Raw genomic sequence first — 16,087 nt, forward strand, 5'->3', positions numbered from 1 at the left:
TGGGAGATTGTTTCTTCCACACGAATGGCCAGCAGCTCAGAACACTTGAGATTCAGACTCTTCCAGTGCTGGGCATTAAAGGTAGTGATGGAGAAGAACAGGGCAGATATTCACATCCCTGAGAGGGGTGTCTCAAACAGCAGAGACAGCTGCATCGAGTGTAAACTTTAGGGTTTTGGCAGCAGGTGGCTGCAGGGGTGACCTGCGTGGGAAGAGGCCAGGAACTGCCCTGCACCACTCCAAACCTCTTCCAACCTGCTGCGAAATCCTGAACAACCCACTACACCGAAACGTCCATGAGTCAGCGTGCTCAGGCACGCCTGAGAACAGGCAGCAGTCACCAGGAGACAGGGTCTGGGAAGGAGGATGCTCCACGCCAGAGCAGGGACCAGCTTTTGAGCAAGTTAAAAACAGAAATCAGACCTCAGAAATTGATTGTAAAATGTCGCTGAATAGACCTAAAAAATAAACTCTTTCTCCTCCTCTGTTTTGAAAATAGCACGTTCACTTTTTATGTGCTTATGTCTTATGTGCTTATGGTTGGAACTGGATGATCTTTGAGGTCCCTTCCAACCCAAACCATTCTGTGATTTATCATGACTGGAAAGGCCGAGCATCACTAGCATGAAAATAGTCAGTATCTTCCCCTTAAATAACACTTTTAATTAATGAAAGGTTAAACTTAACTGCCTGGGTGAGACAGAAAACAAGCAGAACAAAGGTAAGGATTAAACAGAAACAGATCTATATTGCAGGAAAGCTTCCAGCACAGGGATCGAGGCAGCAGGAGGAACAGTGAAGGATTTGCAACTGGTCACCTGTTGTAACCTTCTCAAAAAGCATCTTAGAACAGATCGTTATTTATGAGAAACCCACCATGAACAAAGACATCCAGGCAAAGAAAAAAAAAACCACAATTCACTTTCTTGGCTTGGTGTGCTGTTCGTGCCTGCAATAAAATGTCAGTGTTTTTTTTTAACTTTTTAAACTTAAACCACCAGAAAAACGTTTAAAACCACACATTTAAAACATCTGGTGATCAGCACACATGCTTCAGCCATGCAGACTGATGTTTTGCTCTTTCAAACACAAGTTACAAGCAAAGAAAGGCCAAAGATGTTTGGGTTTTTTTTTTTTTAATAGCAACAGACAAAACAATCTAGCAAGAATATCTCCTCTGCTGAGTAGCAGCTGGTCAACTCTTCACCAGCCTCAACCTCCTACAGGCCTCAGCTTCCTCACACGTCTAAATTGCAAAAATTGCAATTCTTTTCAATGATGTTAGTTTTAAACCCAACTGGAAGACAGTATTCGGTAGTCCCTCTAAAGAGGGAGGGGGGACAGTGCGGCCAGGCATGGTAGTTATGTGAATCTTTAATTACAGTTACGTCATTACTGACAGCTCCAGCTTTCAGTTGCTTTTTCCCCTTTTGATTTGACTTTCATCCAGTCTTCTGGACTAACTGGTTTTTTAATATGATGTGGTTTTAACCAGACTCAGACCAGTTCGAGTACGAAAACGAAACAGCACTAAATATAGGTAATTTTATCGTACAAGAATAAAGTTACAGAACAGCAGCAATAAGAAAACAAAAGTGTATTTTTGCCCAACAACAGTGGGAGTCAGATCTGCAGAAGTGACCTCTATGAACAGAGGCAAATACAAGCCCACAACCAGTTACACCACTGGCATCCATGAAAGATCCCTGGCTTCGGCAGTGGGAGAATGACCTGGTTTTTCCCTCTTTGTCTCAGCAAGGAGTCAGTACACGAGAGGGAGAAGGGAAGAGCACGTCTGCAAGACTGGCTGCCCAGTGACATTCCTTAACTGTCACGCGAAATAATTCAACAAATAAACTGAAGCATGTTTCTGGGATTTAGGTGGTTGTGCTGGGCAAAGCCTCAACATCGCAGTTGGCAGAAAACTGGAACACGGACTCTTTTTTTTTGGGGGGGGCTTGTTTCCTCCGTGGAAGTGCGTCCTTTCCATAAAAGGCTCCAGATTCTCATTTTTAAGGTAAGACCATCAGTTGTTTTTGGTTTTCAACGCTGACAGTATTTGCATTCAAAACTACTTAAATGCCATTGCTAGAAAATAAGCTGTAGTCAAGAAAAGAGCAATTAAAACTTTTTAAAGTCTGGGGGCATCCATTATTAAAACCTCTGGGAATACACAACTCCTTGTGGCCCAAAGTGATGCCCCTCAAAACCAACAACTTTAAAACTGTTTACAGGAAGCTTTGCCTAACACAGGAGCAAGCATCACCACGCTTTTAATTCTCCTTCAACCTTGTGTCTGTGGTTCTGCTGATCTACTCCACCACAGAGCTTTTAAACATCTGAAGGATCGTCTTTTGCTTACTCTTAGGTAATGAACAAATATCATTTGCATCGTTGGTGTTAACCACGCAATTCAAAACTTTCCCTCCCTTGATGCTGGGCGATTTCATTCGGACTCTGGTAGGGGACTGCCAGTTTTCATTGCAAGAACCTCTCCGAGTCTTGCGGTGGTTTGTTTCAGCCTGTTTTTTTGGTACCTTAGAGTCTTTCGCCACCCTTCTAGCAGGAGAGTCTTTCACAGACTGAGGTCGTTTCGCACGAAGAAGGTACTCATCTGGAGAGCCCTTTTGTCGATTAAGTGTCCTTTCCTCTTTGTCGATCTGTTTTTGCAGCTGCAGAGCCAGAAGCCTGTCCTGCTCCTCTTGCATACGCCTTTGTAGAACTCCTGCTCAAAGGCTTCCTGCATTTGCAAGTTAAAATCATTCTCTGGCTCCCCTTGGTCCTCTGAACTTTCTGGAGAAGTTCTTCTCCTCTTATCAAGCACGCACAAGTCAATCGCTCCTTCAGCCGGTGGCTCCAGCGACTTTCTTTTTGGAGTCTCCTTAGTGTTCTGCAGTCTCTCGGGTTTGTCCCCATCTGAGCGTTGAGCCACCTCCACGAGATCACACATTACATCTCTGCTGTCAGACACCCCAGAATTTGTTGCTGACTGAATATAGGCACAAGTTTCAGCAGAGTTTTCAAGGTTCATGCTTTCTATGTGTGTTAAACTGCCACTTCCTGACTCAATTCCATCACCTTCTCCTTTGGATCTACTAACTGTTTTAGACCCTTCCCCTTCCATGATTCCACAAAGCGTATCTGGAACTTCATCTCCTAGACAATTTGGTCCTGGTGTTTTTTCCTGCTTAACAGCAGCCGTTTCCCCTGAAGCTGAGGTGCTGAAATAGTTCATGCACGATTCCAAAAACGAATCCTTAGCACTGGAATCTTTAGTCACAGCAGTCAGCTGTGGGGACAGTGTCGGCATTTCCTCTCGCTCATCTTGCCACGTAGAACTGCCACCTTCATTGCCGTTGGTCTCCTGCAGAAAAGGGAGAGATAAAGTAGATTTATCAAAACGCAGTGGGTGTGAATAAAACACAAATCTCACTTCTCATAGCTGCGCTGCTTGTAACTACTCTGGGATATGAACTTGGGTCTTTCTCGTTTCAAAAATGCCCAATTGTTTAATAATAAAGAAAATATTCAAAACCACCTACAGAAGCCTAGCTCAAAGACTGAAAACCCAACTGCAGCATTCTCCTCTTATCAATGACTCAAATCAGCTCTTCAAGGTTGAGAGCTGACCTGCTCATCTTCTTTAGGAGCCTAACAGGAAAGATCAGGCAGAAACAGACGTATGGAACGATGAAAACCAGAGTGCAACCCCCTCCAGTGAGCTCCAGAACCATCATTTTAGTTCTATACACTAGAATATGGGTTCTGGGTTCCAGCTGCAACCCAGAACTTGCTGATGATGTTCACGTAAGGTACTTGTAAGGTTACACAAGGTAACTATCAAAGCAAGACGCAACACGTGCATCAGTGGACTGTCAAACGTGGTTTCTTCCCTTTCCACTTTGGGGGAATCACCAATACTGAAAGTAGTTCAAAAAGGGCAAGGTAAATTGCCCAGCGCTGATGTGCAAAGGGAATATAGGATTGGAAATCCTATAGGCAAGGGGAAAACAACCTATAATTACCAACACTGAGGTTTGTAATAAAATGATTCTAGTTACCACAGAGCCAGAGTCACTCCTGCCTCTTTCTCTTGCTCTACAGAAAGATGCTGATCCCAACGTATGATGAAGCTTTGGAGACAGATACCTTAAAAGGAGAGGGGGAAAAAAAGAGTACACCTTTTAAAACCTTTTTTTTTTTCTTGAATTGTCAGTCCTTTGCATTAATCAAGATCTTCAGGTTCAATCCAGTTTACATTTGCCCCAGATTACCCAAGGAAGTTGGACTACAGGGTTCCAAGGAAGCAACCGGAGCAGAGAGACATTATACCAAGAAACAGACCAATAATCAAAGAACAGCAACCTTGAATTACTTACTTCTGAATGTCTCCAGAGTTGCTCGGTTTGTTCTTCATCTTGCACAAATTAGCCGGGGACGTTTGGGATGAGAGACTGCCTGCTGGCGAAGGACTGCTGAGCACACGTCCTCTGGAATCGTCATTCTTCAATGACAAGTGAAAACAGCATTACAGAAAACAGAACACCACACAAACTGGAGAAAACACAGAAAACTACTTGGCTTCTGCTGCAGAATTAGTTATTTTTGTCTGAAGAACTCTAGAAACGTAAGGAACAGATACTTATGGAATAAGAAGTGTTAACGTGTTCTGTGCACTTTCCTGTACCTGGCATTAAGGGACAAGGGGTTTTGCTCAAATAAGTACACAGGTTTCATCATTAGGACTATTATCAGGTAGCAAAAACCAATCAACCAAAACCCCAAAACAAATTAACCAAATGAACCAAGAAAACCCCAAAACATAAGGTAACATTCATCATACATTGCTTTTTTTTTCAGTACAAGTTACAGACATGAATTTCCTCCGAAGAAGTAATTTTTAAATCATGGGGAAAAGGAAGTATTCAGAAGAAAGACAATGTTTTAAAATGTTTCACAATGAAAACATCCAGCACACGTTTCAAGTGCATATTACACAGGTGGAAATGTTTGCGGTATTTCAAGAAGATGATGCGAGGGCTGGAGCCCCTCTGCTCTGGAGACAGGCTGAGAGAGTTGGGGCTGTTCAGCCTGGAGAAGAGAAGGCTCCGGGGAGACCTTCCAGCACCTTCCAGTACCTAAAGGGGCTACAGGAAAGCTGGAGAGGGGCTTTGGACAAGGGTGTGTAGTGACAGGACACGGGGCAATGGCTTTAAACTGAAAGAGGGCAGATTTAGGTTGGATAGAAGGAAGAAATTCTTCCCTCAGAGGGTGGTGAGGCACTGGCACAGGTTGCCCAGAGAAGCTGTGGCTGCCCCATCCCTGGAAGTGTTCAAGGCCAGGTTGGATGAGGCTTTGGGCAACCTGGTGTAGTGGAGGGTGTCCCTGCCCATGGCAGGGGGGTTGGAACTGGATGATCTTTGAGGTCCCTTCCAACCCAAACCATTCTGTGATTCTATGATTCTATGACTCACCCTCCTGCTGGTTCTTCAAAAGTTAGTGGTTGATCAAGGATCTAAAGTACTGGGGGCTGACAACAGGTTCCAATCACAATTAAAATACATTTAAATCAGTCAAAACTTTAACTTTTGCTCTGAAAATTCTAAGTTGCTTGCACTGTATCAAGGTTTTCCACGGCCCTACTTGATCTTAACTCACCAGACTGTTACTCAGCTGCCACGCCAACTCTTCATCTTGCTTCAGCTGTTTCTCCACCTCCCTCCGTCTCTCTTCTGCCAATCTGTGTTCCTCCTCCTCCTCTGCCAGAAGCCGCTGGATGTATTCCTCACTCGCCTTGTTCTCCTCTTGTTCATGCGCTCGCCTTTCTGCCTCCACCTAAAAACCCATGATTTTTGTTAAAGGCATCACTGCTGGAGGATCACCATTTACACCAGAACCTCTCAGCTGACGCTCCTTAAACGTGAACGACCCGCCGTTCACAAAGACACTCTGCACACTTCGGGGCCAGGATGGAACTGCACAGCTCTCCTCGGATGGAAGAATCGAACCGATTCCGTGCGTAGAGTCGTCAGTTTGATCAGCAGTGACCGACCTTTCGGCTTCTCCAAGACTTCACCAGTAACGGTCCTGGCGTGCGAGGTTACAACCCATTTACTCACCTTTCAAAATGTTAATAACAATGTGCTGGGTTTGTGTGAAGGGGTTCTGGTGGTGGGAGAGGGGATTTGCTCCCTGTGACCTCCCCGGTCTGGACTCCCATCCCCCTCGGGGTTGAGCCAATCGGTGCCTCTGCGAATTGCCCTGTTTAAGTTGGGACAAAGGAACCGGAAAAGGTGCTTTGCCCAGGGGTGAGGAGAGAAGGGAGGAGGGTTCTGCCCCCACTGCCCGGCCCCGGGCGGCTGCCCGTGCCAGGCCAGCGCCACCCGCTGAGGATGGTGGCAGCGGAGCCGTGTGGGGAACCTGGGGAGAGCCCCGCTGCCAGGGTGCCCACCAGGCCAAGTTCACCCAGAGAGGACTGAGATCTGAGAGAAACGGCCACACTGACACCAGGTCAGTGAAGATGGAGCGGGACGAGGTGCCGGAGCCGAGTTTCCCCTGCGGCTGGTGGCAAGATGGCAGCGGCCCCCTGCAGCCATGGCAGTCCCGGTGGGGCACAGACCCGCTCGCGGCCTGGGGAGAAGCCACGTCAGGGAAGAGATGCCTGAGCCTGAGGATGGCCGTGAAGCATGGGCACGACAAGGCAGAGAGGCATCTAGAGTCCGTGGGACGACCCACGCCGAAACAAGTAGCAATTCCCTAAGAATCCAAGACTGTGGTAAAGCCCGCACTGGGGCAATCCGATGGGGAAGGATTGCGTCCTGCAGGTAGGACTCATGCTGGGGAAGTTTGTGGATTTTCCTCGTGAGTAGGGGATCCACTGGAGCAAGGGAAAAGGGTGTAAGGACTCCTCCTCCTTTAAGAAAAGGAGCGGCAGTAACAGCATGGGATGAACTGACCTGCACTCCCCCAGTCCCTGAGGAGGTAGAGCCGGGAAGAAAAGGAAAGGGGGGTGTTGTTTTTACCATCTGGCCTTGTTTTCTCTTTATCCTCTCAAGTAACTGGTTTTGTTTCCCTCTGTCCTTTCAAGTAACTGTTAATAAATTGTTTTGCTTTAAGAAAGCCCAGTCTGTTTTGCCCGGGACCATGGTTGGTGGATGCTCCCTCTGTTCTTGTCTCAACCCTCAGTCCTTTTATTACATTTTTCTCCTCTCCACTTCACTGGGGAAGGAGAGAGAAAGTGGCTGTGTGGAGTCTAGTTGCCAGATCGGCCTAAACCACGACAAACAAAACTGAGATCTCCAAATACATGGACCACTCAGAGAAACTTAAATTAAGATCGTTTATGAGGCGAGATGCCAGCTAGACCACGGCGTTTGCTCAACCTGCTTACATCACCCTAATGTCAATACCAGCACAAGATGCCTAAAAGATGGCACACCACCCTTCCGAGTCCTTCTGCTCTCTTGAAACACACAAAACCCAAAGCAGCAGACTGAGAATTTTAAATCTGCCTTCTTCATGGCAGGCGTGCACTCTTGGTAAATGGGTTATCAGTAACTCCACGAGGACAGCAAAGTACTTCAGGAACGAATACAGCTTTCTTAACTGAGTAAGGGAATTTGGAATTTGCTCTAGAGGAGAGTGTCAGGCTGTGACTACTACCCAAGCTATGTTAAGTCTGAGTCTGTTTCAAATCATGTATCTATGATTGGCACCAGACACTCTTAAATATTTCACTGGCACCGTCTCCATCAACCATCGATACTATTGCTGCTGATCAATCCTATCCCATAATTACCATAAAAAGAATCCTACAGTGCTCTGTTTCATGTCCTGCCCCTGCTCTTGTAACAACCAGCAACAGGGCTGTCAGGAAAAGGAGCGTTCTGATACTACTTCCAACTATAATTCTTACTACTACTACTGTGTCTGAACTGCAGGAAGAAGGGTCCGTTAGATCCTTCGACAAAAATGAAGATTTCTTAAAAATATTTTCTGATTTTCAAATGAACACGGATAACAGAGGGAGCAAGCAAATAGGAAAGAAAACGCTGTATGTTCCTTACCCAAGTTCATCTAATTGTGGTATGTCACTTGGGAAGGGAAATCAAGAAGGCAAGTACAAGACCAAAGCCAAACCAATTCCAAATCTTTACATCTGCCAGCCCGAAATACTTTATGTGCATCTGAGGACCTATAAAAAGCATTTTAGTACGTGTGGGCAGGGATGCAGACAGGGAAAGGTGACAGTCTAACCCTGAAAGAACTCTTCTGCAGAGTTTTGGGAAAGATGAGGTGTTGACAGAGACCTGCCTGGGCGTTCTGCTGTGCCTGTACCTCTGCGTGTCTCTTGCCTGGGAAGCACACCTACCTGCAGGGCTGACAAGACAGCAGATGTCACTGGACCGACTGAGAAGGTGAGGCAGGAGGTATAGATCAACCACCACGAGAAAGCTTGAGAAATCAAGGTGTGAAATTAAGGGTGACTGCCATGAGGATGGAGCCAGGCTCTTCTCAATGGCATCCAATGACAGGACAAGGGGCAATGGATGTAAACTGGAACGTAGGAGGTTCCGCTTAATCATGAAGAACTTCTTCCCAGTAAGGGAACCAGAACACTGGAACAGGCTGCCCAGAGAGGTTGTGGAGCCTCCTTCTCTGGAGATGTTCCAAACCCGCCTGGACGCGTTCTTGTGTGACCTGATCTAGGTGGTCCTGCTCCGGCAGGGGGATTGGACTGGATGATCCTTTGAGGTCCCTTCCAATCCCTGACATTCTGTGATTCTGTGTCATCATGGAATCATTTAGGTTGGAAGATACCTCGAAGATTATTGAGTCCAACCTACCACTGCCAAGTCCACCACTAAACCACGTCCCCAAGCGCCACATCTACACGTCTTTTAAACATCTCCAGGGATGGTGACTCCACCACTTCCCTGGGCAGCCCATTCCAGTGCTTGACAACTCTTTCAGTGAAGAAATTTTTCCTGACATCCAACCTAAACCTCCCCTGGCGCAACCTGAGGCCATTTCCTCTCGTCCTATCGCTTTTTACTTGGGAGAAGAGCCCACGAAGGTCGCCTTATGCCAAACACAAGGAAATCTCTTCTCTTCCATAAAGGATAAAAATTTAATTCATGCCACAGGAATGACCAGTGTGCTCTTGCAGCAGCAAGTATCTTTTAAGTATCTTTCTTTTTCATTAAAAAAAAATTGCAGCTGTTTGTGGGAACAATTAAAGTAACTAGACACAAAGCATTTCTGCTTTTAACTGTATTTTTAGACTTACCTTGCTAATCTCCGCTTCATACTCCTGCCTCAGCTCCCCAGGTTTGCTCAGCTGGTGTCGCGGATGGGGAACACAGACTAAACGAGAGGAAGGAAAAAAAAGAAGTGAGGAACAAAGCAAGATCATGACAGTCAACAACGGAGGATTTTAACAGAAGATCACTTCCATACTGTCCTGGTTTCGGCTGGGAGAGAGTCAGTTTTCTTTTTAGTAGCTAGAAGAGCGCTGTGTTTTGGATTCAGCACGGGATCTGTTAGGAGAAGAATGTGGTAACACACTGATGTTCACAGTTGTTGCTAAGAAATCAAGGACTTTTCAGCTCCCCATGTTTTGCCAGTGTGCAGGTGCACAACAAGCTGGGAGGGAGCATGGGGGGAGCAAAGGATCCGCAACTCCCAGCTTAGCATTTAATTTTAGGTTTAGGATTGAGGCCCAAATTGGCCAACGGAATATTCCGTGTCATGCTTAGGATATAGCTGAGGGTTGGCCGGGGGGCTGGTGTGCTCTTGCTCTCTTCTTCGGATCTCTTTTCAGAGCTCTTGCTCTCCAAGGATTGCAGTTTTGGGATTCCTCTGCTTTGGGATCACTAGCTGGGACAGGATAGTCGTTAATCAGTGGGTGGAGAGCAATTACACTGAGCATCACTCGTTTGTATATATTATTGCATTTTAAAATATATTATATTATCATCATTATCATTATTATCATTATTACTTTTATGTGCATCTTATTCCAATGATCAGATTGTTCTTATCTCGACCTACGAGTCTCCTTCCCTTTTCCCCTTCAATTCTCTCCCCCATCACCCGGGGCTGAGTGAGGGTGGGCGAGCAGCTGTGTGTGTTTAGTGGCCAGCCGGGCTAAAGCACAACACATCCCCTGTCACAGGAAGGATTTCACTTAAATGAAGTGCTAGAGAAAAAAAAAAAACAACCCACCACTTTGTGTTACAAGGGAACAAAATAAAAAAGCGCTGTGTTAGAGCGGCAAGAAGAGTCGGCGTTTTCCAAACACTCTATATAAGAACATAACTTACATCTTTCATTTTTTGTGATTAAAAATACTTCATAATTCTGCAGCTGGAACGTGTCACGAAGCCAATCTGCCAATTAGCCTCCCCCAGTGGAGCTTACAACACAATAAACCCCAAAATCCTTCTTCAAAGAGTTAATCAGGTTTCACTTCTTTTTCTCCAGCAGCACAATTCCACGCTGAGGGACTCCTGCGCAGACTGAAGCCGTGGCATTCCTAACCCAACTAATTAACAGCATCCAAGAGTTGCAAACGTTTCAGCTGCTTTGCTTACTTGGCAGCGACAAACACACACGTGCCAACACTCTCCGCTTCCAGATTTTACAACCGACGTACCAGTAAGGAACTGCCTGCCTCTGCCAGGCCAGGCAGCCACCACTGCTTTGAGTGAACTGCACGAGCAAACGTCAGAATCATGGAATGGTTTGGGTTGGAAGGGACCTCAAAGACCATCTCGTCCCAACCCCCCTGCCATGGGCAGGGACACCCTCCACTACACCAGGTTGCCCAAAGCCTCATCCAACCTGGCCTTGAACACTTCCAGGGATGGGGCATCTACAACTTCTCTGGGCAACCTGTGCCAGTGCCTCAGCACCCTCACAGTGAAAAATTTCTTCCTTATATCCAATCTAAATCTGCCCTCTTTCAGTTTAAAGTCATATCGCCTTGTCCTATCACTACAGGCCCTTGTAAAAAGTCCCTCTCCAGCTTTCCTGTAGCCCCTTTAGGCACTGGAAGGTCTCCCAGAGCCTTCTCTTCTCCAGGCTGAACAGCCCCAACTCTCTCAGCCTGTCTCCAGAGCAGAGGTGCTCCAGCCCTCGGATCATCTTCGTGGCCTCCTCTGGACCCGCTCCAACAGCTCCGCGTCCTTCTTGTGCTGGGGACCCCAGAGCTGAACGCAGTATTCCAGGTGAGGTCTCATGAGAGCAGAGTAGTGGGGCAGAATCAGCTCCCACCCAAACAATCACACAACACAACGGACCCCTTGTACCACCAACAAAAAAGGCACCGACGGCCGTTCCTCCGCCTCTTCCCAGCCCCTTGGCACGGGCGAGCTCCAACACCGCGTTTTCTGGCGGTAACACAGCCCCTCTACGCAGTTTCTTATGTCACAACATCCAAAGTCCACCAACAGCAACTACTTTAGTAAAGCAGAGATGTTCCAGCACAAGTGACATTTTACTTACTTTCCTCTTCCAAATCCTGTCCGTTAATCCTACGCTCGCACTCCTTCGGGTAATTCTTCTGAATCTTTTCCCACAGCTCCCAGTTGATAAGAGTGTTTCTGCGGGCATTGTACCGTGCCCAGGAAGAGACTCGACGCCGGCAAAAAGGGCAACAAAGACTGGCCTTTTCAACTGTCAGCTGGAAACAGGAATTGCAGAGGGTATGGCTGCACGGCAGCGTGACGGGCTCCACGAAGATCTCCATGCAAATTTGGCAGAGGCAGTCGGACAAGGCGAGCGGAGCCTCCGATCTCTTCGCCATGCTGACTCGAAGTCGGGGAGCAAGACTAGTATGACATCAGCACCTGAAAGCAAAAAGAAACATGTATTTTACTTCCCGTAATGAATGTTAAAAAAAAACAAACAAACAAACAGAAAACGCTCAGTTTTACAGCTACTTTGTGCAAATAAGAAGTCTGTGTACGCGGTTACTCTCGCCCATGATTGAAGAGATTCTGGGCTTTCAGAGGAAGACTTTTCCAGAAGTCACGGAAAAACTGGCAGGTTTTCCTACCATGGTTTCCTGTGAGTTGTAACAAGCGCTTCCATTACAGAGCAAGGAGGTGGGAAGGAGAGGTGGGAAAGAAGGGGAGAGTTCTTCCAGCATTTACTCTCTACTAGTAGGAAGCTCTGCTCCCGTTTGGTGGGAATCTTATCGCAGTTACCTTAACCTTGTGTTCAGTCAGTTCTGACTTAAAAACCTTCCGCACAGTCAAATTCTCAGTACATGAGCGTCCTTCAAAAGCCACTTCTGCCTCCAGCACGGTCTGAAGGTGGAATACAACAACCCTACGCATCGGAGGAGAGGAGGTTCCTCCTCGTTTGTTCACCAGCTCGAGTTGGGACCAAAAAGCCAACGTACTTTAATACAAGCAAAGAACTAACCGATGCGTTCGACACTTCAGCATCTTCTCGCACGGCTTAAAGCGGTGGGGATCATCCAGCCTACGGCCAGCCCTCCTCACAGGGTTTTTCCAGAAATACTGTGGAAGAGAAAACACAAATAAAAGGCACATGCAGCAAAAAGGGTAAGAATAGTGGTTTTGAGTTACAGGAACGTAACGAGCTGCTTGAAAACAGCTTCAGAGAGACAGGATGTCTCCTTCTGAGACGGGCTGCCATTTCGGTCACACATGGCGACAAACACACTTTACGTTGGGTTTTACTGGCTCTGCTCTCCCTTATTGATGGAACAAATAAATGAACCCTCTAATTTTTAAAGAAAGGATACTAGATAATACGGAAAACCCCAGTTTTACAGGCGCTTTGTTAAAAAGACCTGAAAACCCCACGTATACCTGCTCTGCCTGACCCCAGCTGGCACACGGGCAGCAAAACCAACGCTCCCGGTGCCCGCAGCGGGCGGGTGTGGGGCGGGCAGGCCCGGGGCCCGCCGCGCCGCCGCTCCTCCGCCACGGCAGAGCCTGCCCGACCCCCCCCCCGGCCCACCCCCGGTCCCCGAGCGGCCAAAACGCGCAGCCAGCACCCACCGAGCCGCAGCTCCGCGCCGGGGACGGCGGCGCGGCGCTCCCCGGGCCGCGGCCTCCCGCGATGGCCGCCGCCGTGGCGCTGCCCGCCCGCCGCTCGCCCCGCCCCGCGCTGACGGCCTTTCCCGCCGCCCGCCCGCTCGCTCCTCCTCCTCCTCCTCCTCCTCGGCGCCGGCCGGGCCGAGCCCGCCGGGAGATGGAGGCGGAGAGCCGTCGGGCGGGGGCAGGCGGCCCCGCGGCTATCGGTCCTCCCGCCGCGCGTGTCCGCGTCCCGGCGCGCGTGTCCGCGTCCCGGCCTGTGCCTGTTACGGGGCGCGCGTCCGTGTCCCGGGGCGCGTGTCCGTCCCCCGGCGCGTGTCCGTCCCCCAAGGCGCGTGTCCGTGTATCGGCGCGCGTGCCCGTGTCCGGCGCGCGTGTCCGTATCCCGGGGCGCGTGTCCGTCCCCCGGCGCGTGTCTGTCCCCCGGCACGTGTCCGTCTCCCGATGCGTGTCTGTCCCCCGGTGTGTGTCCATGTCCCGGGGCACATGTTCATCTCCCGACGTGTGTCTGTCCCCCCACACACATGTCCATGCCCCCAGCGCGTGTCCGTCCCCCCGCACAGGTCCGTCTCCCGATGCGTGTCCGCCCCCTGGCCTGTGTCTGTGTCCTGGCGCACATGTCCGTGTCCCGGGGCACGTGTCCGTCCCTCGGCGTGTGTCTGCGCCCCCAACACATGTACGTCTCCCGACGCTTGTCCATCTCCCGGCCCGTGTCCGTGTCCCGGTGCGTGTCCATGTCCCGGGGCGCATGTCCGTTGTCCGTCCTCCAAGGCACGTGTCCGTGCCCCTGGCGCGTGTCCATCCCCCGGGCGCGTGTCCATTGTCCATCCCCCAAGGCGCGTGTCCGTGCCCAAGGCGCGTGTCCATCCCCCGGGCGCGTGTCCATTGTCCGTCCCCCAAGGCGCGTGTCCGTGGCCCCCGCGGTGCTGCAGCGCTGTCGCAGAACGCGTTGGGCTGGAAGGGACCTTCAAGATCATCCAGTGATCCAAAGAAAGGGACCAGCCAACGAGACTATTGAGCAGATGGTCTTTATTGCAGCACTGGGGATCGTTCCACCGTGAGCGCTCCGCCAGAGTCGCGGAATTTCGTACGGGTTGTACGTTGCACAATCATACATATTAATGAAATTTCCGTGAGCTAATTTACTGAAACATGACATTTCCTGGAAATCATCAATATGTGTAAACGGCCATGTCGCACACGCAGTTGTCTGCCTCCGTGGTCTTTAGGGATCCTCTGGTGGTCTTTCATAGTCTTCCTCACTTGTCCATTAGTTGACTTTTTTCGTGATTCTGCCCAGTGAGTTTTCTTCGCACTCTGGACAGCAGATTTGGAAGAACACTTGTCAGCAGCTTCATTGTCTACACGTCCTTGATTATCTTCATACACATAACCAGTGTTGCCTCAGGAGTCTGAATTACGTGCAAACTTTAAACCACTTTCTAAGGGCATTGGCAGGGTCGTTTGTGTCCTGGGGTAGGTGTCACCTTCCGTCCTTCATTCCTAAGGCCAAGCACAGACTTTATCAGTAAAGCAGATTCTCCCCATTTTGACATCTTGCAAAATTAGTGGTTTTACAATAGGGCTGGTGTTAGACAAGCTGAGCAGTTTATGGGCAGGGACACCTTCCACTACACCAGGTTGCCCAAAGCCCCATCCAACCTGGCCTTGAACACTTCCAGGGATGGGGCAGCCACAGCTTCTCTGGGCAACCTGTCCCAGTGCCTCACCACCCTCAGAGGGAAGAATTTCTTCCTTAGATCTAATGGAAATCTCCCCTCTTCCAGTTTAAAGCCGTTGCCCCATGTCCTGTCACTCCACACCCTTGTCCAAAGCCCCTCTCCAGCTTTCCTGTAGCCCTTTTAGGTACTGGGAGGCTGCTGGAAGGTCTCCCTGGAGCCTTCTCTTCTCCAGGCTGAACAGCCCCAACTCTCTCAGCCTGTCTCCATAGCAGAGGTGCTCCAGCCCTCAGATCATCTTCGTGGCCTCCTCTAGACCCGCTCCAGCAGCTCCATGTCCTTCTTGTGTTGGGGACCCCAGAGCTGAACGCAGCACTGCAGGGGAGGGTCTCAGGAGAGCAGAGCAGAATCCTGAGCAATAACCATAAATAGTTACCGAGGGATCGTGCCGAAGGGCTGCCCGACCGGAGCCTGTTTCCCGGGTGTGCGGAAAACAAGAGCTGCTCCAGAAACTCTCGGTCAGAAAATGGAAGGACGGAATATGGCCACTAACGAAGCCTGTCCTGGGTGCTAAAATGTGAATCTTCTGGCCTTATTTAATTGGAGAAACCAATCACAGTGTTAATGAGTTATTAAATTAAATTATAATAATTTTATTATATAATTTAATTATTTATATAAATAAAATTGGGGTTTTTTTTCCTTCACTTGCTGTGGGACAGTGTTACGCAAACAGGCGGGACATCCCCGCTATCTTGGAGGCGGCACAGTTGTTTTTAAACCACATCAATATTCCATAGGCTGTGTGGTTGGGTTTGGTTTTTAAGGAAACAGCTCTCAAAGGAACTGTACTTTTTTCCTCAAGGCCCTTTTCTGCAGGAAATAAGCAATTCCCAACTGGAAACACGTTGGTCTGGGTTGTGACCGGGATGCGGTCACAACAGCATCACCCACGCGTGCGGGACGAGGACCGACCCGTCCCTCCCTCGTGCTCACCTCTCCTCCGGCGCCAACGTCCGCGGGGCTTCCTGGCTCATCTCCTTCTCCAGCAGCTCGTACTTCTGCGCCAGTTTCTCCAAGCTGGAGTCCAGGGCCGTGAACTGAGCCTCCAAGGTTTGCAGCTTGGTTTCTACTCTGAGGGAGGGAAAACACGGGCGTTTCACAAGGACCTGGGCACCAACTGCTGCTGCTGTCTGTCGCGACAGCGGGTGACACGTACCTTGCACAGTGAGATGCCCCACACCTCGTTCTGAGGCCCCTAGAGAACATACACCACTAGAAATGACGTTTTTTTGACATAGCCCATGACATTTTGGCCCTTACAGCTCGTAAACA

General features: G+C 49.2%; 1 protein-coding gene across 1 annotated transcript; it reads right to left on the reverse strand.

Moving 5' to 3' along the window:
• Window positions 1-1,158: 1,158 nt before the first annotated feature.
• On the reverse strand, window positions 1,159-12,497 carry RNF168 (ring finger protein 168). Its single transcript, XM_086618392.1, is given in 8 exon segments — window positions 1,159-2,716; window positions 2,719-3,364; window positions 4,062-4,149; window positions 4,380-4,504; window positions 5,659-5,835; window positions 9,290-9,366; window positions 11,509-11,852; window positions 12,433-12,497. Coding segments are annotated over 7 exon segments (1,818 nt in total). The 5' UTR covers window positions 11,810-11,852; window positions 12,433-12,497; the 3' UTR covers window positions 1,159-2,312.
• Window positions 12,498-16,087: the final 3,590 nt, after the last annotated feature.

The sequence above is a fragment of the Tauraco erythrolophus genome, chromosome 11 (genome assembly GCF_009769465.1).
Source record: "Tauraco erythrolophus isolate bTauEry1 chromosome 11, bTauEry1.pri, whole genome shotgun sequence".
Lineage (NCBI taxonomy): Eukaryota > Metazoa > Chordata > Aves > Musophagiformes > Musophagidae > Tauraco > Tauraco erythrolophus.